The following is a 27302-nucleotide window of genomic DNA, read 5'->3' as shown; positions in this document are numbered from 1 at the left end:
TCCAGACCCACTTTGGGTTCCCGACCCACAGTTTGAGAACCGCTGCTTTAAAGTGATTGCTTCAGATAGAACAGTCCCTAGAACATGTTTCACTATACATTAAACAAATATCCCTCACCCCCTCAAAAAAGTCCCACATTGCATGACAAGACAGTGGAAAGCTGTAGAAGCCTTCACTAAAACTCTTTTTGCATCGCTTCCTGCATCAGGACATATTTAATCATCTGTTTCCATGGAGCAGTGAAATCAGAGTACCTTTACATTTAAAAGAAATGGGGTCCTGGCAACTTACTCTGTCTGCTTGTGGACCCTGCTCCAGAGCCATTTGCTGCGGGGATTCGGCAACGTTGCCAAGCACAGAGAGGTTGGTGGAATTCATGCTCTGAGCAGCAGCAGGCAAGAGCACAGTTACCTAAAATCATAGGCACTCATTTTAGCACTGCAGCATTTCCATCAGTCACTTACATATGGGCAATGCCCTGCATACAAAGCTTCTTGGAGCTCTTCACAAGATGAAAAAAATGCAGAGTTCTAAAGGTGTTTTTGGTGGAGATGATGGGCCTGAACAAAGCACCTGGACCCAAGCATTCCTGAATTTGAGGGAAAGGGTTTTGAATCCAGATCTGAATTTTGCAGCTTTGGAATAGTCCATCTCCAGCTTTCAGCTTTAATTTAAGGTCCTTTCCAGTCTGGGATTAAAACCATGCTAGGTGCAAGTGTGCTTAAATGCCCTTTAGCTAGCTGGCTCCTGCTAGAACTAGTGCACCAGGGACTTTATTTTTTCTTTTATTCTTCCCATATACACACTTTTCCCTCCCTTTTCCTTTCCCTTGCAACAAAGACTATAGCTCCCTAATTTCTTCTCTGTTTCTTTTCCTTTAACAAGCCAAGGGACAATACATTAAAGAAACTAGTAATAATGAGAATAAGTTGAGAGATGAAGCCCTCAAAACTTGGGATTCCAAAAGTTAGCATTATCTACTGCCCCCCTTAGTTGGCCACATGGCACGTGCAGTATTTTTCTATTCTTTTTTCCTTGTTATAGTAACGCACATCTTAATTTACAGTATTATTGAGTGTATTAATTTTCTTCTCCCATAGAACAATTTAGCTGTGTAAAACTGCTGAATTAACATTACAGGAATGACCTTTCCTGACTTCTGAGTGCTGCTTTCTACTTATCCGTGCAGGTATTTTACATGATCTTCATCACTGTCCTGTCTGAACTTTCACCTTTCTTAACCATTACCACTGCACTGGCGCTTGTGTTGTATATAATTATATAAGCAGTCTTTCAACTGAGACACAAACCCTTGTCCATCTATAGAGAGGCCTTGAGAGAACTAAATGATGATCAAAAACCAGACTAAAGGTGTGCAGTCAAGAGCAGAGAGGGAGGAAGTCCCTCTTATAGATATATACATGGAGGTGGTATATGTTTTCTAATTCTAGTTCTGCTCTAAAAGAGATAATATTAGAACAGCCCAGGCTTCCCTATGGGCTAGAGTGGGCACAACAGAACGGATGCATTGGCTAGTATATTAGGGCTTGTCTACATTACACGCAGGATCAACAGGCAGCGATCGATCCAGCTGGGTCGATTTATCGCATCTAGTCTAGATGCAATAAATCAACCGCTGTGCACTCTCCTGTCAACTCTGGTACTTCACCGGAGCGAGAGGTGCAGGCAGAGTTGACGGGGAGCATCAGCTGTCGACTCAACGCAGTGAAGACACCGCGGTGAGTAGGTCTAAGTTCGTTGACTTTAGCTACATTATTCACGTAGCTGAAGTTGCATAACTTAGATCGATCTCCCCCCACTTAGTGTAGACCAGGCTTTAGAGAGCTGTAAATTAGTGCAATTCCCCAAAAGGCTAAAAAGTATTCTCTCAGGGAACAGACAAAAAAAAAAAAAAACCACCCAAAATACATGGATACTTAAGTTCCTAGTTCCTTTGAGTTTGTTGTTGTTTTAATTGGTCTAATTTATAAAATTGCTTTCAAATTAGGGCTGCAGAGAACAGTGTGAAAATGACCAGGATTCAGCCAAGAAGACAGCTGAAATTAACTGTCGGGTATTGACATTTCCTGATGCCAAATGGCAATGCAATAGGCATCATTATTCAGTGGCATGCCTCCAGACCTGCCAGCAATGAGGCGTTCACACAAAGCTTGTGTCTGTGCATATATCATATTAGCACCTCCATATATATCACACTTCAAACACATTGTTACTCTCATCTCCATTACACGCATTGTAAGGAATCAACATTACTTTTAAAAAAAAACTTGGAATGGCCCTTTCATACCAAGTTCTTTTGAAAGACAGGAGGAGCCTTCACTATCATTTTAACTGCTATGATTAGCTCAGATTTCACACAGGAAATGTGTATGTATAACACTCGCAGAAGCAGCAGCTGCTCTAATGATATGATAATGGTTCACAAAAAACATGGAAGTCCTATCCTGGGAAAATTATGATATTAAAAGATGTTGGTGTAGGGGCGGGAACTTGGTGGGAGGGTTGGGGATATAGAGATAAAGTGCTTAGTACTCACGTGGCATATCCTGTCATTATCAGGAGATACCGTATGTATGGGGATGGGAGCCAGTATCTTTGCTGTGTTTTAAGTGTATAACTTGCATTGTGTACATAAGGTTTCTGATTTTAAGTTTGATCATACATTTACAGCTAAAAGCCTGCTGAAAAAACACAGATTAAACAGACAATAATAAGGGTGGGGGATGTTTGTTATTTTTAAATGTGAATCCAATCTAATAAAAAATGCCAGACTGGCAACTATGGACTGCAATCCTCTATTCACAGAATAGGTGGAGCACAGACAACAGCACTGAAAGCTTTCTTCACAATTCTACCAATGTGCCTCAACCCTGATTTGGAGGGTCTCTTTCTAGCAGTGAGAAAGGACCTTGTTCTCTGTCTCCGTTCATTCCTTCGAGTCTCTGCTGAGGCTGTCAACAAGGTTGCAGGATAGAGTCAATTGTAGTGGTAGCTTTTATACTGTGGAACTGATTGAGAGCTACCATTTCACTTCATACAGATTACGAAACAGCTATCAAATGGTAATGATTTTTAAATCAGTAATGACTAGGGCTGACTTTGAACCAATAACTTAGAAGTGAAAGTATCCATATCTTATTACCATTTCCTTGAACTATCCAGTCCCTAGATATATATTAGATACAATGAAAAACAATCCTTCCCCACCCACCCAGAAAAAAAAATCTTACGTCATCCAGCCTTCACAACCACAGTTCTCAATTTCATGCTGCTCCCAGTCAATTTCAAACTGGTGAGCACATCAAGCAGAAAGCCTGGAATACACATATCAGACATGGACCAAGTAATTTAACTATTTAGCCCTTACAATCACTTTCCTAAGAAACACCTGAGAAATGTTTGGCAAATTAAGAACTGGATCCATAGTCCATTGACATCAGTAGAAAGACTCCATTGACTTTAATGGTCTTTGGATCAGACCCTGTATGAGGAAACTTAGAAGCCCTGGCTACCTGTGACTACACTAAAAACCAAAAGAAGTAACAAAACAAAACAAAAAAATCACACAGATCGATTCTCCCATTTAAAGGGACACTGTCGAGGGATTTTTCATAATATTAAGGAGAAACAAATCAGAGTAGTAGTAATATAACTCCTTTAAAGCTTAAAATTGAATTCTGCTACAATTTTTCTACTCATTTACACACACATTGGTCAAGATAGCACTGGCTTGTTATTGTAAGGTTGGTTGCTCGTGATCACCAAGAAGCTGGTACTGAATGACTGAAAGAGAACACGTTTTGTTTTGGACATAACTCAAAGTATCACAGTCTAATACAAAATCCACAGTAGAATACACAGTGCCCCTTTGCATTCCCTGAGAATTCCTTCACTGTAGTATTCAGGATCCAATAGAAAAAAGTGCTTCTCACCTGCTGTGTTGTGGCATCCTGCTGGACATAAGCCACTTGGGACGGGTCTGTAAACAGAGTCTAAACAAAGCGAAAAAGGCTTACCAATCAGGCCTCAATTTACTACCAAATCACACAAGGAGAATTACTGTCCTGTTAAGACGCAACCTATGTAAGAATTATTTATTTTATTGAAGTTCTAAAGTGCATATTACTGTGGCAGCTGTATTCAATTTATACCAGTAACCCTATGTATGTAGAAATTAAACTGAAACCAGTGGCCTCCATATAGACTAGTGGCAGCTCCATAAAAGGATAATAATTTCACATTAATATAGCACCTTTCATTCAGATACCCAACAGGTGTTTATAGACTTTACTGATCGTATATATGGAATAATATTTTTCTCCATTGCTAAAGGGTAACAACCTCTAGGATGAAATACAACAGCTGTTTAACAGTACACAGCAACACTACAGAACAATTTAGGGCAAGAATTTAGACATATTGGATTCAACTGAAATTACAGGGGGATTTAGAGAGGTAAAATGGAATTGAGCCAGGATCAAAGAAGTTGGAGACTACTAATTCCATCATTCTGCAAGTGTGGGAGAAGATGTATCAAATAGCTCCTATATTTAAACAATCTTTAATGGCGACAAGTGGTCAGGAAGTTGGGTTTTAGTTTCATGTGAGAAATGACACCTCCAGCATTGTTTTGATAACTAGAAGGAGTGCCACCCAGTGAACCACAGTCACTGCTTTTCACAGCATCTGGGAAGAGAAAACCCTAGGAAAACTAGGTACTGACCAAGGTCAACTCTACTTGGCTTCTGAGATTTAAAAATATCACAGCTTGAAGGGGTCTGGCTGTAGGTTGAATAAACACAATACGGTAAAAACTCAATCCGTGCTTTATAATGCACTGTGCTCAGATTTAAGTTACTGTCCTATTTACAAACTACAGCATCTAAGTCTGAGGGCCTTTTGAGGTCCATGATTAGTAACTTTCTAGGCAATTTCCACTTGTGAGCCATCTCCTCTCAACACCTCAGTCCCTCACTACTTTGTTCTCAAACTGGATGGGACTTGAAGACTGCTGGCAGCCTATGCACCATAGTATGAGAAACTCTGTATATACTAGCTCAGAGCTGTATGACATAGGTGGAAAATGAGGCAAAAGGCAACTCTGGTGTTGCCCCATATACCAAATACAGTTCCTTTACAATGTTAATATGAATGCTGCCATATCAGCAAAGGGATTAAATGCTCTTGACAAGGACTCTCTCCCTTTAAATATATTATATATACACATGGAGATTTAGATACATACATATATATATCACATAAACTATATACTATCAGGAACAGCAGTTATTAGATATTTATTTAATCTAATAATTATGCAGGACAAAAATCAGGCCTCTGAAATCAATTCTTTTGCCTAAATAAGGATTATTGGGTTAGAGCCAATGCTTTCAGATCCTATGACAAGAAGTGCTGTGCAAGTGCAGACTCTATTATTATTAATTACCAGAACTGTGCTGTGCAAAATAAGGAGACTGTTTCCAAGAAAAGCATGGATTAAGCAGCACCTCTTCCCTCTCCTAAGTATTCACAGCCTACAGCTTTTAGCATTTTATATATATATAGTGCAGGCAGAATTTCTCCAGTGATTAAAAACACCTTTGATTTAATTACAGTCCAGTCTAACTGAAGTGCAATAGCCAGTACTTTGTGGTTAATAGCCCCGACATCCCTTGATTACCACATATGCAGAGTTGACTGGAATGAATAGTACATACTCCCTCTTCACCAATGGTTAGAGAGGTGGCTATGCACAGCTGATGGCCATTAATACAAACCATATAACTTTGCAGGTAGCTGGCTTTAATCCTGAATTAAATTATTACTCTGTAAGGCCCAGAGGGGGCAGAAAGGGGACGGATGTGGAACTACACGTGCCTGCGTAGCCTCCACAGGATGGATGTAAACCAACGTGTGCTCCGAGGTGTCCACTGAGGTGTAAGAGGTGCCATCTGCTGTGTAGACCACCTGCTGCGGGGGACGGTCCTGATCATCACTGTACACAATTTGTGCCACTGTTCCACCTTCAGGGACAAAGTGCACCTGGAGAAGAAATGAAGATGATATCCTTAAATAAATGTCTCTGTGAAAGTGTCCACAAACACACTCAGAATAGCCAAATTCATCATGTAAAGGCCTCCTGAGTCCATTCCACATAGCCAATTGTTATGGACATAACACAAAAATCATTGTATAATTTGAACTGAGAAGCCTAATCTAAATGCCAGTGAGGTAGAAACCTGGACATAAAAATCACTACAACTTTTCCTTTTTACTCTGCATTTTAACTAGAGACATAAATATTTATACACAGCCATCCCTAACACTTAGTTCTTGGATCATTCTTCTCCCTTCTGATTTTTGCAAAAAGAAGTAGATATGATACAGGACAAGCCTTGTTAATTGTTTACATACTTTTTTAATTTATTTTAATGCAATCTTGTGGATTTATATTATTTCATTCACTCAGTTTTGTATTTGGATGGTAATTATTTAGTTCTTATTTGAACAGCTAAAATAGTTCATTAACTTACTGATGCTGCTGCAAATGATACTACTATATCTGTGATATTAGAATGTGATATGTGGGACTGTTTCCCTGTAAGATGTACATTCATAAAGCTATTTGAATGGGAAAAAAATATAATCGCAAAAACTATTTGATGCTCCTAAAGCTGCTAATGGGATATAGAGACTGCACCTCCAGGCCAGCAGTTCATATCTACCCAGGTAGTGACTGGAAATTGTTGTCCACGGTGGCCTGTCTGAAATGAGTTGTTCTCAATCTTGTTGCCAGTAGGCAAGTGTTCTCTTCTTGACAACTTTGAGCTGAAGTGCTCAGCATTTTTGAAAACTGGGCCATTTATTTAGACACCTGAATATGGAGTGAGGAACCTAACTTTAGATCTCCATTTCCAAAGTATCTTAGCCAAAGTATACGCAGGTACTGCACTTTCACAGAGTTTGAAATAAAATTAATCTTATTTTATTAAAACTTGTTATAAAATAATTGATTTTGCTTGATCTTTTGGGATATTTTTCTAAGAAAAAACATAAGCATCTTAGTTTAGGCACTACTGTAGATCTTGTAAAATAAAATGCCATTTCAAAACTAATAACAATGATGAGACTAATACATGGTATGCATACAGTGCCTTTCATTTCCAGGATGCTGTGAAAATACTAATGAACCCTCACAACACCCCTGTGCAATAGCCAGAGGTAGTAAGTATTGTTATTTCTATTTTACAGCTGGAGGAGCTGAGGTACAGAGAAATGCAGTTTCTTGCAAAGTCCAGAGAGCAAGTTATTGGGACAGCCAGGATTCCAAGGCCTTACTCACAATCCTGTGCAAATTCGGCTCAACAAAAATTGAATAATTGTTTTTAATGTATATTTTAAATCATTCCTCTGCACTGCTGAGACTCTGAGAAATGGTATCTTACTAATATTTGAGAAGTAAACATGAAACTGATTTGAAACTAATGTGAAACTAATCAATCTCAGTTTTGCTGTCCAAACTGAGTGAAATGCAAAGAGTGAAAGAGAAGCAATGTAAAGTAAATGAGATTTTTCATAAATCTAAGGCCCAATAATAACCATGGTTTAAAAAAAAATCTGTATATACGATATTACTCTTGACAGTGATGCTTTGAACTGATCCACATTGGTGCTAGAAAATTAAAGAAAAGAGGATGTGTGATGTGACTTTCTGTTATGCTTACAATGAAAAAATGGCAGTAGGAATCTACTACGTATGTATTATGGTCTTGTCTTAGTCATGTGACTAATCCTACTGACATCAGTTGGACTAATTTGATGAATCCTTACACATAAAAGAAGGATTTGGCTGTAGCAGTCACTGGAAACTACATATTTCCTTCTGGCATCACTCCCTCCTACACTACCACAAAACTTTAACCAGAGGTCCAATTAGAAAGGAAGAAACTGTGGTTCTTTCCCAAGCTTCCACCCATGCTTCCAAGCCCAGCTATGTCCACTTCTGATGCCTGTACCAGCAGATTGTGCAAAGCTTCTTATGGATTGTTGTCCCCCCGCCCTGAGTGCTTATACTAGCAGTGAAATTGTGAACAATGTTGACATTTAAATGACCATTGATAGGCTCCAGAGATCACACCCCTCAAAATGAATAGCGATAGTTAATATCTCTCAGAGCTATTGTTTCAGGCTGTCTGCAAACTCAGACACACTTCACAGCATTGGCTTACACTCAGTTCAATTGCTAAAGCTTTACTTTGGAAACATAGGGGCTAGGCTTCGATTTCTTTTCAAGCTTAGCTTCTGGAGCACAAGATGGCAGGCTCTGGAAAAAAAGTACGAGCTTGTTGACCTGCTGCAAGCAAGCCCAACTCAATCCCTCACTCTAAGAAATAATTAGAGAAATTTCTAGGAGCCACTAGTCACCTGAGCAGTATTCTGTTCCTGCTCAGTAGATTCAGACCACACCTGTGGACTTTCCTCTTTTGAGTCCATCTCGTCCCTGCTGTGGTGCTCCATGGTGATAGCTAATTACAGGAGCAGTGTTTGGCTGAATAGATTCATCTGTTCGCTATGTCTCTACTCACACAAGACAAGATGATCTTCTGTAACATGGCTATAACGAGAGAAAAGAGACCCAAGATATTAAACAGCCGAGTACATTGCAATCAATTTCAATTGTAACAGAAAGGCAGCTGAAAGGTGTTACTATCTACCACATGCAGGGATGTGCTTCTATGGCAGAAGAAGTCTTAATTTTATGAACATATTTTTTCTCAGTTCTCTTTCCCAAATCCTGCTATACAGTATTTTCTATCTACAGTAGATGAGGAAACAGGCCAACAACTGCAAACAGCAGAGCTTCTGAGGAGGCCTGGGAGAAACAGATACTCATGGAGCAACCCTCCCATCCTGCAGCACTGAATGTGATAATCATTGCAGAGCAGAGAGAGGAGTTTAAAAAAGATCCATTTCCCTTCCCTCAAAGTCATCACATTACAGAGACCATCCATCAGCTTAGGGTTAGACTAGATTCCCTTTGAATCCCATCACTACTGCTCCTGCACTGGTCAGAAGGGGTTTGTTTCTTCCTGGCAACAAGGTGTTCCGTCTACAACTTTTGCAGCCTCTAATGGCCTACGGATCAAGAGACAGTGCTGGGAATTGAACCTCAGTCTTTCACAAAAATAATCATTATGTTCAGAGGCAGCCACTGTTTTCTCAATGTATTTGTTTAATTTTTAGTGCAACTGATCCTGAGTTTAGAGGCAACTCTCCACATGCACAGGTCTGCAATCCCAGCTGGCATTTCACATACTATTAAACTAGACATTTTTTTAAACAGAGAAAGAGAAGAACAATGAAGCTTAAATTCTAATCGATGTAAGCCTGGAAATCCTGACAAATTGCTTCCATGCTAGGTTTTATTCACCCCTTGCGATTTTATCAGAGCCTCTCAAGCTGCCATCGGGAATCTCAGAAGTGTAATTTACAGCTCTGCTGATTGGGTTAGTCAGTCCTTCAGCACCTTCCCAGTCCTTCATCTCCAATGTCATATTAAATCATAGACTGAGGAATTAGCATGAGGCTGAGCCCATCTGATTTTTCAGTAAGTCCAATTAACTTTATTTTATACTGGCTGTCTAGTTGGGCTGATCTGATGCCAGCACCTGCCTGTGCAACAGGAAGAAAGCAGAAGGTCCCTGTCATAAATATAAAGGGAAGGGTAACCACCTTTCTGTATACAGTGCTATAAAATCCCTCCTGGCCAGAGGCAAAATCCTTTCAACAGTAAAGGGTTAAGAAGCTAAGGTAACTTAGCTGGCACCTAACTCAAAATGACCAATGAGAGGACAAGATACTTTGAAATCTGGAGGTGTGTGGGGGGGAATAAAGGGTTGGTCTGTCTGTGTGATGCTTTTGCGGGAACAGATCAGGAATGCAGACTTACGACTCCTGTTAAGTTAGTAAGTAATCTAGCTAGAAATGCGTTAGATTTCCTCTTGTTTAATGGCTGGTAAAATAAGCTGTGCTGGATGGAATGTATATTCCTGTTTTTGTGTCTTTTTGTAACTTAAGGTTTTGCCTAGAGGGATTCTCTATGTTTTGAATCTGATTACCCTGTATTTACCACCCTGATTTTACAGAGGTGATTCTTTTACCTTTTCTTTAATTAAAATTCTTCTTTTAAGAACCCGATTTTTTCATTGTTCTTAAGATCCAAGGGCTTGGGTCTGTGTTCACCTGTACAAATTGGTGAGGATTCTTAACAAGCCTTCCCCAGGAAAGGCGGTGTAGGGCTTGGGGGGGATATTCTGGGGGAAGACATCTCCAAGTGGGCTCTTTCCCTGTTCTTTGTTTAAAACGCTTTGTGGTGGCAGCATACAGTTCAAGGACAAGGCAAAGTTTGTACCTTGGGGAAGTTTTTAACCTAAGCTGGTAAGAATAAGCTTAGGGGGTCTTTCATGCAGGTCCCCACATCTGTACCCTAGAGTTCAGAGTGGAGAAGGAACCTTGACAGTCCCTCACTGATGCTATCCTTGATTTACATTTTAAAGGCAAATTATTATAGTCATAATTTATTCCCATAAATTCTGACATTCGGTTTGTCACTGACAAGCTAGAAAAAGAAAAGGGAAAAAAGAAGGCATTTTCTGCCTTCTGTTAATCTCGCAAACAATGAAGGAGCCTTGCAGGACCTGAGCACATACATCCTACACAGGCCTTCCCTGCAATGCACAAAGCAATAATTCAGGAAAGCTTTACTATAACGTCACTCCGTGGAGTGATGGAAAAATTAACACCATCGCCACACTGAAAAACAACAAACGGAGGAAAGAGGCTTTTGTGCTTTATTAGACAGTATGTCATGCTATCATCACTGGTAACAACCTCCCACTGACTCCCTCATGCTAAGAAACACATCGCATGCATGTTTTGCTCAACCCAAGGGGTGACGGAAGAAAGTAGGATATGTCATGTGACTTCATAAACACTCATGCTGTTAGACTCTGGGGAAAAGAAAACAGAAATGTTACATTCATGAGTGATGGTATATATATCCTAAAATATAACCCTAAAATCTGGGCAAAGAGATGAAGAGGTAAGAAAAAATGCAATGTCAAATCAATGAGTGACGCTTTAGTCAGGGATCTTACTAGTAAGAAAAAAACACTATTAGCTGCATTGAACAATGGTCAGTGCTGAGAATCATCTAACACTGCTGTCCAAGAGGCTACATTATAAGGTGTTAAAGAAAGAGTTTACTATAATAAATAATAATACATAGTATTTTGACCTTCTATAGCATCTTTCATCCAAACACCTCAAAGTGCTTTGTAATGTAGGTAAGTATTATAAGACTTTCTTCTTATTCTTATCAAATCCTTCCTTTAACTGAAATAATTCAGTGATTTTGTTAGCCCTATGATCACCAGGGTGTATATAATGGATTGTGTAGCGCATGATAGTGTTCATAATATTAATAACAAAGTCTGAACAAGACAGCGTTTAGCTGAATTTATCTTAATATCGTAACAATCTTTCTTGCGTTCCTTTTCTATCAATTTATTCTAAGTTTTTGGCCATCGGTATTAATTAATTGCATACCCAGTATTTTAATCAATTATCCAAATAACTACCTGCCTAAAACAATCAAAATGGATCAAAATAAATGCTGAAGTTTTATTGTTTGGTTTATTTATTCTATTTACACACACACACGAGAGAAAGAGAGAGAGATTTGGTTACTAAGAATCTGATCAAGTAAACCAAGCATTGAATTAAGTGGAAGGCATGTATATAACCAATTAACAGATGGTATAACAGGGTGGCAGAGTTTTTTGACTGACTCCCCCTTTAAACAGGTGTTGAAATCTTGAAGGCAGATGCTGATTCATTCCTGCTGGCTCACGGTGGTAGGAATAACTCTTCTATGTTGAATATAAGGGAGGCTGGGATGACTCTTTGGCCCCAAACTGAACTTTACAATATAATCACAGCAGGAAAACACCAGGAACAACCAAGCTTAGGGAGAAAGCATAGGGTGTAGTTTAAATGTTTGCTGTGGCTCTGAGTTACTGATAAAACCAAATCTCAGGAAGAGAGGAAGTTTGGTCTACATTCAGTGGGTCAAAGATTCAGCTTCTATCGCCTGGCATAGTTCCATTATAGCTCCAGTCCAATGGAGCTATGCTGTTATACAGTGGCTGAAGATCTGGCCTGATGTATTTAGATTCTGTTCAGAGAACAGTGAAGATTTCACTGCTTACAGATGAGGAAATTTTGCTTACACCATAGCTGAACTGAGGCAGAGAAGTTAAGTGATTTGTCCAAAGCCACATATAGAACCCAGGAATACTCGATCCCAGTCACTTGTTGTAACTACTAGACCACGTTGGTTCTGAAAACCACCTTCTTTTGAGAAGCTGCAGAACTTGTTCATGCCTTTGATTCAATTAGTGTAAAAAGAAATCTGGTAAGTTATTGTTCGATTTGAATGGCTATATAGCTGCAATACATGGCTATCAAAAATTGGTTCTTCATTCGTCTTTTCATCCTTCCATTTTAATAATCAGAATATACAGCAAAACACCTTTCCCTGGAACAAGGCACAAGGGAATTTGCAAGTCTCTTTGTAATCATTGCAGTGCATTTGCGCCAGTGCTGCTAAATTGGAGCAAAAGACTTCCAGTGGAGACAAGGCCTTTGAAAAAGAGTCCACGACTTCAGAAAGTTTGAAAATGGTTTAGTTAGAAGTCACTTTCCACCCTGAGACATTGAAGGCGAGAATGCCAGGAAATGTAAATACCTGAGGGTGTCTACATTACAGCAGCACAGCTATGGCGCTGTAGCTTTGCCATTATAGCGCCATGGTGTAGACACTTCCTACATCAACAAAAGGGGTTTTCCTACTGATATAGGTAACCTACCTTTCTGAGAGGTGGTAGCTAGGTAAACAGAAGAATCCTTCTGTCAGCCTAGCTGTGTCTACACTGGGAGTTAGGTCAACCTAACTATAGATTGCAATTGCATGGGCATGCAAGTTTTCACAGCCCTGAGCAATGTACCTTGGTCAACTTAAGTTTGAGGTGCAGACCAGACCTGAATAAGTTTTAAAACTGAGCTCATAGAAGGATGCTAAGGGGACAGGCTGGAAGAAGTTTCCTTGCTGAACCTTATGCATAGGTGATCCTCCTTGAATTAATCTGGGAGGTTGCTATTCTTCCCTCCAAATGCATCCTCAAGATCCACTCCAGCTTTCTGACCTATAAGGAATAAGTGCTAACGTCTCTGCACTTCAGGGCTCCCCTATGATCTTTTCTCAGTTCTCCCAGCAGTACTGGCTCAGTGCACAGTGGAGTAACAGATACCCAAGCTGGCATGTGGCTATGGAACTTTTAAAAGGCAGTGACAGTTGGGTCAAGTCATCTACCAAGGAAAATTCTTGACATGTGTCCAGTCTCCCCCTGACTCATTACACCCAACAGAAATGTTGCGTTTAGATTAGCTGTTGAGAAAGGGTGGTAATTGAGTGAGTTGACAGTGACTTCACAGTGGCCCAACTTAAGGGTTACATGAACTGTTTACTTTACTGTCTGTAGCCTATATAACAGGAGTGGCCAAACTGTGGCTCGCGGGCCACATGAGGCTCTTTTACCATTAAAGTGTGTCACGCTGAGCACCCCAGTCCCATCCAATCCCACCCCCACCCACCCACCCCACCATTCTCCACCTACCAGACTTGGGTGGGGGAAGCTCAGGACCTCTGCCTTGCAGCAGCATGGTGTGGTAGGGGCTTCTGCCCAGCGAGGAGGGGGGTCTTGGGGCTTCAGCCCTGAGGGGCACTCCTGCCAAGGCTCAGGGCTTCAGCAATAGCGGGGCTAAAGCTCCAACCCCCGGCTCCAGGCAGGTGTGCCCTGGCTCTCAAACTTCTGAAGATTGTCATATGTGGCTCAGAGGGCCAATAAGTTTGACCACCCCTGCTATAAAACCATAAAAACAAGACACAATTCTCATTAATATTTAGCTTAATTACAACCTAGTTTCTTCAAATATAGCCCTATGCACAAGATTGCAATTAATTTTAATTATACGGAAAGTTTGTCGAATCTGTGCTAGTCCATCATTCTTACTGGTGCCTCCGTTAAATTATAGATGAAAGATCTTTTCTTGGGCTTCTGCATATTTTAGAAGGTGACTTGCATGGGCCTTGTCCTTTGCCTGGGATACCCAAACTTCTGGCATAATGAGGGAATACTCTCTTCTATCCATGCTACCTGTCTATGGATCATTCTCTACATGTATACATTTCTCTTTCCAAATATTTTGGGGGCTTTTCCACACCACGTGTAGAAGTTTGACATCTTAGGAATACAGGAATATCCGTGCAAATATGCCAATGGGGGATTTTGCTGCGTCAGAAGGGATGCATGCAGGTGCAGTGTGAACCTGATGTAACTCAATTACTTGCATTTCTATAGCATCCCTGAGACCTATATAGAGCATAAGCAGCATGTTAAGCAGTATGCCAATGTGCAATATGCTAAACCATTTACAGCACCCCTGAAGAGAGCATTTTCCTCCTCAAAATAGAAGCCATGCCTCACTCAGTATGGAATCAGGTGATGACACAAGGGCTGCAATGCTAATGGGTAGAAATACATCATATCATCATCCCTGAGTGTGAAAGAAACAGGATACCAATAGAATGCAGCATAAACAACACAGCAGGATATGGTGTGAGGTGAAACCCACACATTTCCCTTTATTAGGTCCCGCCCTCCAGATGCCAGCACATGTAGAATGCAGCTGTCTGTCTTCTCAAATCTATAAAGTGCAACCCCATCAGCAAACTCCTCAGACGATCCTACTAGCTCCTCATTCATTTCAGGATACAGTTTAAAATTGCCCTACTTTTGTTAAAATCCTCTGGGGAGTCCTGCAAACCTCACAGACTCTGTCCCTCTTCTCTTCCAGCACTTGCTTCCTCTTTGACCTTTCCAAAATTTCAGTGTTGCTCCAGTCTCTTGCCTCTACAATTCTCCATCTCTTTCCAAGCCCATGTGTAAACCTGCCTTTATTCCTTTGATACCTTCTCATGTCTCACTTCTTCCCCTTGTCATATATTGTCCCTAACTGCAACGCTATTATTAATTCTTCAAATTCTTTGAAACAATCATACACAAAATAATATATTATTCCATTGAGATTCCCCAAAATTGGAGGGAAGATTGGGGCAAGACAAAATGCAGGTGTGCACCTCAGCAGCAACTTGGAAAACTGGAAAGGTACAAAATAATGAGCTTAATTCAGGAATTCTCAAGTGAAGGGGCTTGACCCACACCACAGGGTGGTTAAAACTCACCAATTACATGGGAAAAAGAAACTAGGGGTAACTGGACTCAGCAGGGGCAAGGACAAGGAAGGGAAGGAGCAATTCCCTCCTCCTTCCTCCTCCCCTCACCTTCTATGGCTGTCCCCACCTCCTCCCTGTTCTGCCCCCTCCCCTAACCAATTTGTATTTAGCTCTCACATTTACAGCATGCAGCTCTGGAGGAAGCACTATGCACAAGCAGCTGCACTTACATTGATTCAGTCATGCCCTTAGTCTGAGAAATGTTCACTAGAAAATAAAGCTGCTCAACCATTTACTGATATGATGGATTTTGAATTAGAGAATGACAAATAATCTGTCACTTGGTATTTCTGTTACTGCAGTGTCAGGGCCAGGAGCTGTTTCGTATACTGGTTACTAAATTTTACAAAAATAAAATTCTTAATTTGTCTCAATTTATTCTCTGAATAACAGGGGTCTAACCTTTTACTTGCAGAAAATAACCGTTCAGCTAAAAAAGTCATTTGCACAGGGACAGTGGCACCTTTATAACAAATACAGAATAATAAATACCCTCTACTTTTGTACTCATGGCACCAGTGTAACCTCACCTCAGAGTGAATTCCAGCAGCAATGTCTGTCATTTATACGAAAATTGATGTTTCTATTTGGTAAATATCTTCCATAACACAAAATGTCTTTAACCAAATTAATAATGAAAAAACAAACACACACACAAACCTTTTTAAACACTTGGAAGGCTTCAGATGCGGACAGAAGAGAACCGTGCTCTTCATTTCTAGACCACCAGTTTGAATCCAGTTTACAACAGTAGCGACTAACTTATTAGCACCCCAGGGCAGCTCTAGTCGAGGTCCACGGGTGCAACTGCACTCACAGAAATCAGGCCCAGACCAACCAATATGCACTCAGTGCATTTTCACAGGACCCCCATCTCAAGCTTGGCCTAGCTGTCCCCCCATCACGATGCAGGCGCTGCCAGGCCAAATTTGACAGAGTGGCACTGTGACCCCTTGTGCCAGGTTGCAATGCCATTCACTCAAATTCAGCCTGGCCACCCCTCCAACGAAGGGTCTGTTTGTCCTGGTCTGATGGAGGGACAACCAGGCCAAATTTGAGTGAACGGAGTTGCAAACTGGCGTATGCAGTTTCAGCACCAATCAGGTCTGGCACCTGCCATAGGTAGTGTAGGGAGCAACTTGCTTGTCCCAGATCCCACTATCACCACCACTGGCATCATCATGCTGGGCTCAAGTCAACCTGCCAGGGCAAGAGCTCAGCGGTAGGCGCAGATTCGGGGATACCGCTCCCATCAGCAGTGGGTCTGGAGCTCAGGGAAAGATAGAACTGGAAGCAGACCCCCAGCTGCACGCAGGGCAGAGCCCCCCATCTCCACAGGGAAGACAGCAACCCCAAAGGCCTGGGCCCTCTCTTACCCCTCCCCCCCCAGTTCCCCACCCTCCAGTACTCATTGAATCAGAAGTCTACATCAGCCCCTGTATCATCAGATCATTGTGAAGTGAGTTGCGGATGGGAGGTGAAATCCAGCCCCACCAAAGTCAATGGGAGTTTTGCTATTGGCTTTAATGGGATTCTCAGTTCAAGTTCCGGTGGACAAGTATCCATATCACCAAAACTGCAGCTTGCATTCTTGCTGGCAGCCTCAGAAAATACATGAACTATGGGTCTAGCCAAAGCACTGGTTTTCCCTGCTTGATACTATTACTGGGGTTTCCTAACTTTTTGAGAAGGAAGGTTTGAAAACTCCATAATGATGAATCCGCTCACTTCCGACTGAGCTAGAAGACAGTGGCAAAGAGTTTCCTTTCAGTATCAAAGACTTTCAGAGAGGCTATATTTATCTCTGAATACCTGAGAAAGTACATCACTTTCTTGTACAAAGAATGAGGTTTGGTGTCCCCCAGCTGGCAAGCAATGGCCATGGTCATAGTATTGGCTATAATGAAGACATGCTGATAATTTTACCTTATGAGAGCTAATGACATACCTTAGTTCTGGAAAGCTGATGCTGCAAGAGTTGGCCCCTGCATTAACTGATTGTTTGAATGGCCTCCCCAGCTGAAAAGACTGGTATCCATTGATGTGGATCTGGTCAATTCGATTTAGGATGAACTGCTTTGACCCTGTGCTTCTCAGTCCAGTAAACTAAGCAGATTATTGATTGGGGAACAGTAATATTGAACTGGGGATGACTCAGAAATTCTGGAGAAAGATATAAATCCAGAATTCCCAACTCCATCAAACTGTTTGAAAACCAAGAAGGAAGAGTTGACTTCCTGGTACCTCTCTTTCCTTAGAACAACTTCTATTACTCCAGTCTGAACTAACTTCCTGAATCTGGAATTCTTGGGGAAAATGGACAAACTGAGAAGAGGGAAGAATTGATTAAGAAGAGGTTGAAGGGAGGGAGGGTGCTAAGAGATTCTGTTGCATACTCCTTACTACCTGTTCAAAGCAGAAGCCCCAGGAGTTGCAAAGTTGAGGAGTCTTCCCCATGGGACACAGATCTTTAGGCAGGCAAGGTGGTGAATCATGCTGAGGTCATGTTACAGCAAAGTGCTCTGAAATAAGTTGATTCTGAGTCAGTTCCGAGGTCATCTTACGGTAAGTACCTGTTTTCTGGTCCAATGAATATGGAGGCAGAGAAGCCCCACAAGTAGGGCTTATTTCTATGAAATGATGTATATATTTCCATCTGCTTAGAGGGAAAAGACATCTGCTCCTTGTCCACTGCCTATATAACTGTTTTCTTGAGAGGCTCTCCAAAGAGCTTTCCTCCTCTCATATGATTCCATTTCTTTTCTCTTCTATTTAGGTTCTTACATTACAATAATTGCTATGGTGTTTGAGCACAGAACATTCGCTTCACATTTTTTGGGGCACAGATAGTGTTGCTCGTTTGGTCTGAATGGTTAGCCAATACATAGGACCTTGCAGTGTTGTTTCCATTAGGCAGAGAAACTGATGAAACACTCAGCTACTTTCTTTGGTTCAATCCTATTTATTTACAAAGAATATACACAAAGTCTTGCATCCCTGAATACAGTAGAAACAAAAAAAACAGCAGGCAGTTTCCTTGCTCACTATTTCCAAGTCTGCTCCTCCAGTCAGTTCTATGCTCAAGGAGCTGTCACTCTGATCCTTTTCTGGGTCATGCTCATGACTGCTTCGCTGGTTGTCTGCTGGCTCTCTGCCTCTCACAAAGAGCCTGTCAAAACAATCTTCTAGCCCTGCATTTACAACCAGTACCAGGGAAACCCTCTTATTCTCCCAGGGTTAGTTTTTTCTCAAGCCTTGTCATGTAGCCCACTGCCTTGGCCAGAAGCTTCTATAGTTTTCAGTTATCTCGCTTCATAAAGGAACATTTAATTGCTCCTTCCAGCTAGCCAGAAAGAAGGATGTTTAGCACACCCATGATTTTAACCAGGTCTGTGATTGTCTATAGCAGCAGTTCTCAACTGGTGGTCTGTGAGCTCTTTCGGGGAGGGCTGCGGAGCCTCATTACTGAAACCCAATTTCCCTGAGCCCCAGCACTGAAGCCAGGAGCGGTGCCGGGCTGAAGCCGGCACCCCCTCACCCTCCCAGCCCAGGAGTGGTGCAGGGCTGAAACTGATGCTCCCCCCAAGCCAGGAACAGTGGATGGCTGAAGCAGGGAACCCCAGCGCCCCCCTCCCCGCTGAAGCTGGGAGCCGCACTGGGAGCCCCCCCGACCCGTACACAGGCCCAAGCTGCCCCCTGAGCTACCCCCTGCTTGCAAACATCCCCTAGCTACCCCCTGCCCGCACACAGCACATAGCTATCACCTGCCTGCACCCTGAGCTACACCCCTGCCCGCACACAGCCCCTAGCTGTCCCCCTCCCTGCACCCTGAGCTACTCCCCTCACTTCACAGAGTCCCTAGCTACCCTCTGCCTGCACCCTGAGCTATTTTCAAACTTTTTGAACTGACACCAGCCCCCTCCCCGGAGTTATATTTTTGGTTGCGTCCCCGTACAGCCCAGACAGGCTGGGTGGCCTCCTGAGTCAAGGGATGGAGGTGGCGCTCCCTCCCTACACCCTGCTGTGTGGAGTTGGCTCAAGCCTCGCCAGCCCTTGCCTCCCCCCCCCCGCATAGAAGTAAAACTATGCCCAAGGGTCATCCCGGCCCAGAGGCTCACGCTCTCCCCCTCACCCTCTGCCAGGCCCTGGCATTTTTATAGCATATTGATGGGGGGGGCCTCAGCAAGAAAAAGGTTGAGAACCCCTGGTCTATAGATCAAAGACCTGCCTGATGGCATCCATTAACAGCTTCCACCATACCAATATCTTCTGGCCACGACAGTAATTCTTTCTCCACCTTTTTTTCAGGGAAGCAAAGAAGGAGAGTGATTTCTTTCATCTCCTTATGAGGAGACTCAGGGCATGGCTACACTAGAGAATTTACAGTGGCGCAGCACCCCTGTAAGCTCTCTAATGTCGCCACGCTAAGCTCTCCTGTTGACTTAATTACTCCAGCCCCCGTGAGCAACAGAAGCTATGTCGGTGGGAGAAGGTCTCCCACAGGTCTCCCACTGACAGTGTTGTCCACATTGGCGCTTATATTGGTGTAACTTATGTTGCTTGGGGGTGATTTATTTACCCCCTTGAGTGACATAAGTTATACCAACATAAGCTGTAGTGTAGACATTCTCAGATCAGAGTCGCTCAGCTGGAAACCGTGGCTGGAGGTAGCATTTTTCTCCTGGGAATAGCTGGGCTCAATATATTTTGGTTCTTCTTCCATAGGGATTTTTGATATGGGGGTTCCTGAAGTGGACACACATACAAAATACTAAACAGTATATGTATTTCAAGGGTGTTGCCCTTTTATATTCCTGCTGTTGGGGAAAGGGCACCTTTCCTCAATGGTGAGAATATGCAGAAGACTCTGACAAATGGAGAGGACAGATTCTGCAGCAGGACCCTTGGAGTTAAAGCAGTGCCCCCGCTGAGCCCAGCTAGGGAGATCCCACAGAGAAACCAAAATCAAGGGGTTTCCAAACATTCTTTGTTGCCCCTGATCTGATAGGATTAAGATGGAAGAAGACTGGAGCTACGCAAGTGTAATGGTCCACCTCTCAGCTCAGAAAATCACAAAACCATGGCAATATCTCAAATGAGAATCCCTTTACAATATTGGCTGCATAAAACAGTTGCTTTGATTTACTCAATGCTACAGAAGAGGTTTGCATGCTAAGGTTCCTTACAGCAAAAACAGGAATGGCTATTAGCTGAATGCTATTGGTGCTGAGCATTGAATACTCTCTTTCACCACTAATCATATACAAGGACAGCAAGATCATCATGCAAGGTGGGTTTTATACTAAATTATGCTGTGAATTGTCATCCAGCTTTTAATATCAAAATGGTTTATTATGCTCAAAAGTAGGAACCCATGTGTCTGTAACAAGCTGTATCCTACACTTAACTTAATTATCCCAGCACACATGGGAGGTAAGTCAGTAAATTTTCTGAGAACCTTTGGAAGAATTTGCTCTCATGGCAGCAAGAAGGCTGGAAGGTGCAATATGTTTAACCTCACTGACTACTGAGTCATGACTGCTGTCTTTTTTCTGAATTTTCATTCATCAAAAACGTATTTATTTCAAGGAACTCTGGCTCTAGTGCATTCTGGTTGGATGTTAGTAATCAGGTAAAGTAGGACCACAAGATTTATATTTCACTGGTGGAATAGAGATGGAAATCACACTTACAGCTAGGACACAAAAGTCTATTTATTTCCAGGACAGGAGTAATGGTTGCAATTTATTTAACCATATAATAGAGAGAATAATTTGGCCAAACACAAACAAATCTTTACTCAAATTGTGTGGAATGGATCTATCTAGTTCTTATATCATGTCCATCATCATATTAGCTGATCATCTAAAATCTCATTATGATGTTCCTAAATCGTTTCCCACAGTTTATTAGATTTAGCTGCTAAAAATCTATTTATTTTAACCATGGAGTATAACAGGGAATCAACCATTCTGAATGAATCCCAGGACAGTGTAACATTCTGATGCTTGAATTTTTTCAAAACGCAATCATACCAACTGGCCGTGGTTTGCAAATTATAACAGGTTTCAGAGTAACAGCCGTGTTAGTCCGTATTCGCAAAAAGAAAAGGAGTACTTGTGGCACCTTAGAGACTAACCAATTTATTAGAGCATAAGCTTTCGTGAGCTACAGCTCACTTACTCAGATGCATATCGTGGAAACTGCAGCAGGCTTTATATATACACAGAGAATATGAAACAATACCTACTCCCACCCCACTGTCCTGCTGGTAATAGCTTATCTAAAGTGATCATCAGGTGGGCCACTTCCAGCACAAATCCAGGTTTTCTCACCCTCCACCCCCCCACACAAATTCACTCTCCTGCTGGTGATAGCCCATCCAAAGTGACAACTCTTTACACAATGTGCATGACAATCAAGTTGGGCTATTTCCTGCACAAATCCAGGTTATTATAACAGGAATCTTCTACTAAGAGAAATGTGATTCCTTTTACAAACTCCCGACTGTAATTTGCACCCAGATCTGTCTATCAAAGAAACAGTCCTAGTCTTTTTGACTGGACTACAACGACTTCATCAAACTCCTACCTAAATCTGTGTCCTCATTTCATCCTCCACCTCCTCTTGTTAACTAAGCTGCTACACATCAGCTTCTCTAACTACTCCCTTTGTCTTTCTCCCATTCCTGGCCTTCTAGTCTTTATGCTGCCCACTAAATTTGGCACAGTCTCCTTCAAACTTCCTTCTTTCACAAAGATTTCTTGCTCTAATCTTATTAAGATACTGCTTTGCCTTCTGGTGCTAAGACTGATCTCCCACACATCAAACTACTCAGACTTAGGGCATGTCTACCTGTACAGTGCTTCAACAGCGCTTCTGGTGAACACGCTCTATGCTGACAGAAAAGAGCTTTCCTGGTGGCATAATTAAAGCACCTCAGCAAGCAGCAGAAGCTACGTGGGCAGGAGAAGCACTCCTGACAACATAGCGCTATCCACACTGGCGCTTATGTAGGTGTAACTTACATTGCTCAGGGGGTTCACACCCCCCGGTGACTTAAGTTCTGCCGACATAAGCTGTAGTGTAGACATAGCCTATTAGATTCTAAGGAATTTGAGTCAGGGCCCTTGCCTGTTAAATTGTTCGGGAAACAGCAACATACCCTTACAGTGTTATGTAAGCAATATGTGCAGTAGTAAAATAAAGCTACCTAATGAAAAAAAAAATACAGAGGCCTCAGAAACTGGAAAAGATAAAAGCAAAATAAGGGGCTTTATCAAAGTACATGTGCCACAAGCTGACATGTCGGGTTGTGAGTTCAATTCTTGAGGGGGCCATTTAGGGATCTGGGGCAAAAATTGGGGATTGGTCCTGCTTTGAGCAGGGGGTTGGACTAGATGACCTCCTGAGGTCCCTTCCAACCCTGATATTCTATGAGTCTATGTACAGAACATCCAGGTACAGAGCATTCTTAGATTTCCATAAAGGGAGGTGACAGAAACATATCAACACTACAATACTGCTTGGGTTCGCCCCAGCCTACATCGGTCATTTTGTTGTATTCCTCCTCTTGCTCACCACACTCATCCCAAAGTTTTATCTCCTAATTGCTCCAATTCTGTATTTCTTTCTGCTTTCCTCTACTAGTGTTTCTATCTTTTTGCTAAATGTCTAGATTAAAGTATCATGCCATTTTAAACTTCTCAAAAGATTTGGAAGACAAAAGCTGGCTCTATGACAGAGATCCCAAATTGTCAGCGTACCTCAATATAGTCCCATTTCCACAGCTCCCCGCCCCCGGTGATTTAAGGCCACAGTCGTGTCCCATGAGCTAGGGAGGAAGGATCACCCCCCAACAAAAAACCGCACAGTGCCAACAATGCTGGGCTTGGTCGTCTCAGTAAGGTAGCCCTGCCATAGTATTTCGAGGACAGCGATCGCTCAAATGGAGAAATCCTGAAACGTTCCCGTCCCCCGAAGTCAAATCCGGGTCCCGCACAGGTGGCTGCATGGCAAGCCATTCGCATTTCGACCCGGAGAGGCCCCGCGTGCTGCAGTGGCACCTCCCAAGCACCCACAAGATGCCTGCCCACGCCCCGGCTTCTTCCCTCAACCTGCAGGCCGGGCAACCCTCCAGGCTCCTGCCGGGCGGGCGTGGGGAGGAACCCACTGGGCCTCAGTCCCCAGCACACCAGGAGCAGGCGCCAGCCAAGCCCGCCCTGGACAGCCAATCACCAGGGGGGGGGGCCTGGGCAGAAAAACAGCCCCACCAATAGAACTGGGCTCTTGCAGCCCCATGGTCTCCCCCACTCCTCCCCTCCCCCATCGGAGAAGGGGGACAAGACACACCCCAGCCAATCAGAGTCCGGGGCAGAACCTCTCCCCCGCCCTGGAGCCGAACGGTCTCCCCAACATACACACAAAGACACCCCCGGCACCAGCCAATCAGAGGAGGGGGCGCGACCCTCCTCCCCCCCCCGCCCCCGGATGCAAGGGAGACAGGGGTGCGAAGTCTCTGGCCAATCAGAACAAGGACCTCTCCACCGCACAGACTCCTCTCCCCTCGACAAAGCGTGAGGCGCAACAGCCCCCAGAGCTGGCCTGGCACCCAACGGTCACTCAGCCCCAACCACTCTGGGACTGGGAGGGGGGAAGAGGCTGAGAGGTTGCGCCGCATGGGCTGGGAGAGGAAGAAGACCGAAGCCGAGGGGAAGGGGAATGATCCAACTATGGGGGCAGGGGAAGATGAACGGGCCATACAGGGGCAAAATGCCCAGCGTGTTGGGGGGGGGGTAAAATGGCTCCGACACCCCCCCCCCGTTAATGAGGTGCCGGGGTCCGGACTGTACCATCCGGGAGGGGGGGAAGTCGGGTGGGGGCAGCCCCTTACCCCCCTGTCCGGGGCGGGTGGGGGATCCCGATCGGGGAGGGGGGGAAGAAGCGGACTGTACCTCTCCTGCAAGTGGGGGGGAAATGACAGCGCCCTATTCCCCCCCACCCGCGGGAGCGAACGGTTTGTCCCGGCCCCAGCGCTAAGGAGCCGCCGGCTCCGGCGCCATCTTGGGTGCGACTAAAACAACAAGCCCAAATCCCTGGCATGTCTCCGCGGTGCCCCTGGGCCAGACTCCCCTCCCGGACCGTCCCATCGCGTTACCTGAAGGGGTCCCATGCGGATGCCGCGCCCCGGCCGCCGCCGCAGGCGCCGCCGCTGCCCCAAACCCCCCCACCTGTCCTCACCTCACAATGGTAGCTGCAGACCAGGAGGGGGGGCGGCCGCCCGGAGCTCATTACCATAATCTGCCTGGCAACAGCTATCAGTGCCGCATGCTGATTGGCCAGGAATCCCGAGCCCGGGGAGACTGGGCAAACGCACCCCCCTCCCAAAAAAGCACAAAGCGGCCGGGTCCCCAGGGGGAAGGTGAAGCAAAGCCCCCCCTCCCCCCAGTCCACAGGAAAGGGGGAACCCTTGCCAGGGCTTCCACCCCACCCACCAATCACAGCGCCGCTCTCATCCAACCGCAGCTCCGCCGGGGGCCTGCTCGCCAATCACAGTGTTCCTCTCAGCGTGGTGCTCCGCCCTCTTGCTGTGGGAGGAGGGGAGGGGAGTAGAGCAGTGCCCCCTGTTGGCTAGATGGGGAGAAGGGAAGCCCAGCAGCGCCCCCTGCTGGTGGGGGGAATGACCCAAGGGGTAAGGGGAGCAAATAGATGGGTACAGGGAGAGTTGGGCTGGCTAGCTCGGCAGTGACAGAGCAGGGCATGGAACCCAGGGGTCCTGACACCCAGCCCCTCAGCCTATTCTCTCTTCTCTAGGCCCCCCACTCCAGGACTCAGCCAGCCCTTCATCCTCCAGGTAAACTGAGTTCAGTATCATTTGCTGCGTGCGCGCGTTTCAGGGATGGGACCTTCCATCCTGTGTCTCCATCTGCTCTGCCCAGGGGACATTTCTTGTAAGAGGGGGCTTCTGCCTGGTACTCTTGGTCTACATTTCCCCACCCTTCCCGCTGCGCACTGGGGTGCAGCCCCCTGCCATTGAGAGGTGGCTGCACTTTTGAGTCAAAGGCATTCTTGTGCCTGCATCATATGTAATGGGTTTTTAGACCCTTTGAGATGAAGGGTGCTGTATAAATGTAAGGAATTATTATATTATAGACAGAATAAAGCACTGGTGCACATGGGATGCTAGGGATGCTTTATGGAGGGAGGAACTAGATGACATAATTGATCCTTTCATCTTCACTGTATTATTCTGTAGGGGAAAAAATAAATTTAAAATCTAACCTAAACTCACTTTTTGTTTGAGAATGTTGGTTTTCTTTTTGTTGTTGTTTTTTGTGGGGGTGGTCAGTTGGCTTCTGTTGTATAAGGACATTGATCCTAGTCCATTGACACTTTATATTTTTGTATAGCATCTTTAGCACTGATGTGAACACAAAATGCTTCACAGGTGTTTATAAAAAAAATGTAAATACAAAATTATTAATCTAATGCACATTTTACTCTGAGTTTTGTCTAGCCTGGCTGAAAAAGGTGGGTTTTTTAAAACATTACCACTATCTGCACTCTCTCAAGATTCTTTGGGAAAGGATATTTGCAAATTATAAAAGAAACAGCAATTTGGTTTGTTTCTTCATAGACTCACTTAGAATTGGTATTCTAAAGTGAAAACTATAAAATGTGATTGGGGTAACTTCAGTACACAAGGAAATGCATATTCAATTGGGGGTGATCCTACCTGACTATTAGATAATGCCCTGATATACTCTGGAAACTCCTGCATTGTTTGTCTCATTTACTGCTACTTTCTGTTCATGTGTTATATAAGAAATTTGAGTTTTAAATGTAATCTAAAAGAAATCAAGGATAATAATTGACATCGTTGAGAAACTTGACCTACCCATTTGATATTCCAGTTTCTTTTGGGGTTACCACTGTTCTTTCTAAGGGGGGAAAAAGACTTTGTATTGGTTATGGGACAGAAAAATACTCTTTTTGCTAATTATCTTAGTGTTTATTTACCACATACCCAGGAAGTTTTCTATTTGGCAAGTTCTTTTTTTAAAAAGAATACTTCCTAGCAGCTTTCATTCTCATAATCTTCCAAATTGCTTTACAAATGATATATTTAAAGCGCCACTGAAATGCTGCCGCCTTGTGAGCAGTTATATCCTCAGTGGAGTATGGCAGCCAACTGACAGAGCAGGGCAGTGGGGGAAGGGGAAATTTTGATCAAGGATGCAAAGGCAAAGCATTACTCTTACAAAAAGTGCCACAGAAACGCAATATCTTAGGAGAGCACACAGAGGACTGGATCCTCATCAGACATAAATTGATGTAGCATTATTGACTCAATAGAACTGATCTTCAGGTGTGGATCTAGTCCAGAACCTCTATTTTTAAGATGTATGATACTCAGTTTTTCTATGCGGGAAGGGCTAATGGGTATATACTGAAGTAGTCTCCTCAAATGTTGAATGTTCACTAGATTATTTAAAGTTAAAACCTACAGGGACACTGTCAATTTAAAAATCATATATGCACATTGCCTACCCTGTGTCAATAATTTCACCTGAGATTATTAAAACTAAAGTAGTTTTAAAAATTGAAGACAGTAGGATTACTTGCATGAGTAAAGGGAGCAAGATTTGGTCTGTTTTGCTTTTCTCCACTTATACTGTGTGCTTGCTTAGACAATTAAAAAGGTCATCTCTTTTTCCTTTATTATTATTATTATAGTCAGTTTCATACTTTCACACTGACATGATGCTGAAATGTTTGAGTGGCAAACACAGGAAGGGAATGTTTAAGAACAAAGAAAAACAGGTTCATTTTTCATTTTATTTTAATTTCATGAAAACATTTTAA

At 43.3% G+C, this 27302-nt stretch overlaps 1 protein-coding gene across 6 annotated transcripts in view; it reads right to left on the bottom strand.

The window, feature by feature from the left end:
• Positions 1 to 25281, bottom strand: part of PRDM10 (PR/SET domain 10) — a 75235-nt gene extending 49954 nt beyond the window's left edge. The window contains exons 1-5 of one of the 6 annotated variants that reach the window (XM_084611894.1): positions 24932 to 25281; positions 8447 to 8636; positions 5900 to 6064; positions 3955 to 4014; positions 293 to 412 (exon numbers count right to left, since the gene is read on the bottom strand). In XM_084611894.1, the coding sequence (XP_084468020.1) occupies positions 293 to 412; positions 3955 to 4014; positions 5900 to 6064; positions 8447 to 8539 (438 nt within the window). In that variant the 5' untranslated portion in view covers positions 8540 to 8636; positions 24932 to 25281. Of the gene's footprint in view, positions 1 to 292; positions 413 to 3954; positions 4015 to 5899; positions 6065 to 8446; positions 8637 to 23976; positions 23998 to 24594; positions 24867 to 24931 lie in introns of those variants that run through there. The other 5 variants (XM_084611892.1, XM_084611897.1, XM_084611893.1 and 2 more) reach the window with 5 other exon arrangements.
• Positions 25282 to 27302: the final 2021 nt, after the last annotated feature.

The sequence above is a fragment of the Lepidochelys olivacea genome, assembly GCF_965140295.1.
Source record: "Lepidochelys olivacea isolate rLepOli2 genome assembly, chromosome: 22".
Taxonomy (NCBI): domain Eukaryota; kingdom Metazoa; phylum Chordata; order Testudines; family Cheloniidae; genus Lepidochelys; species Lepidochelys olivacea.
The sequence above is the reverse complement of the archived record's forward strand: the minus strand, read 5'-3'. Positions and strand labels throughout refer to the sequence as shown.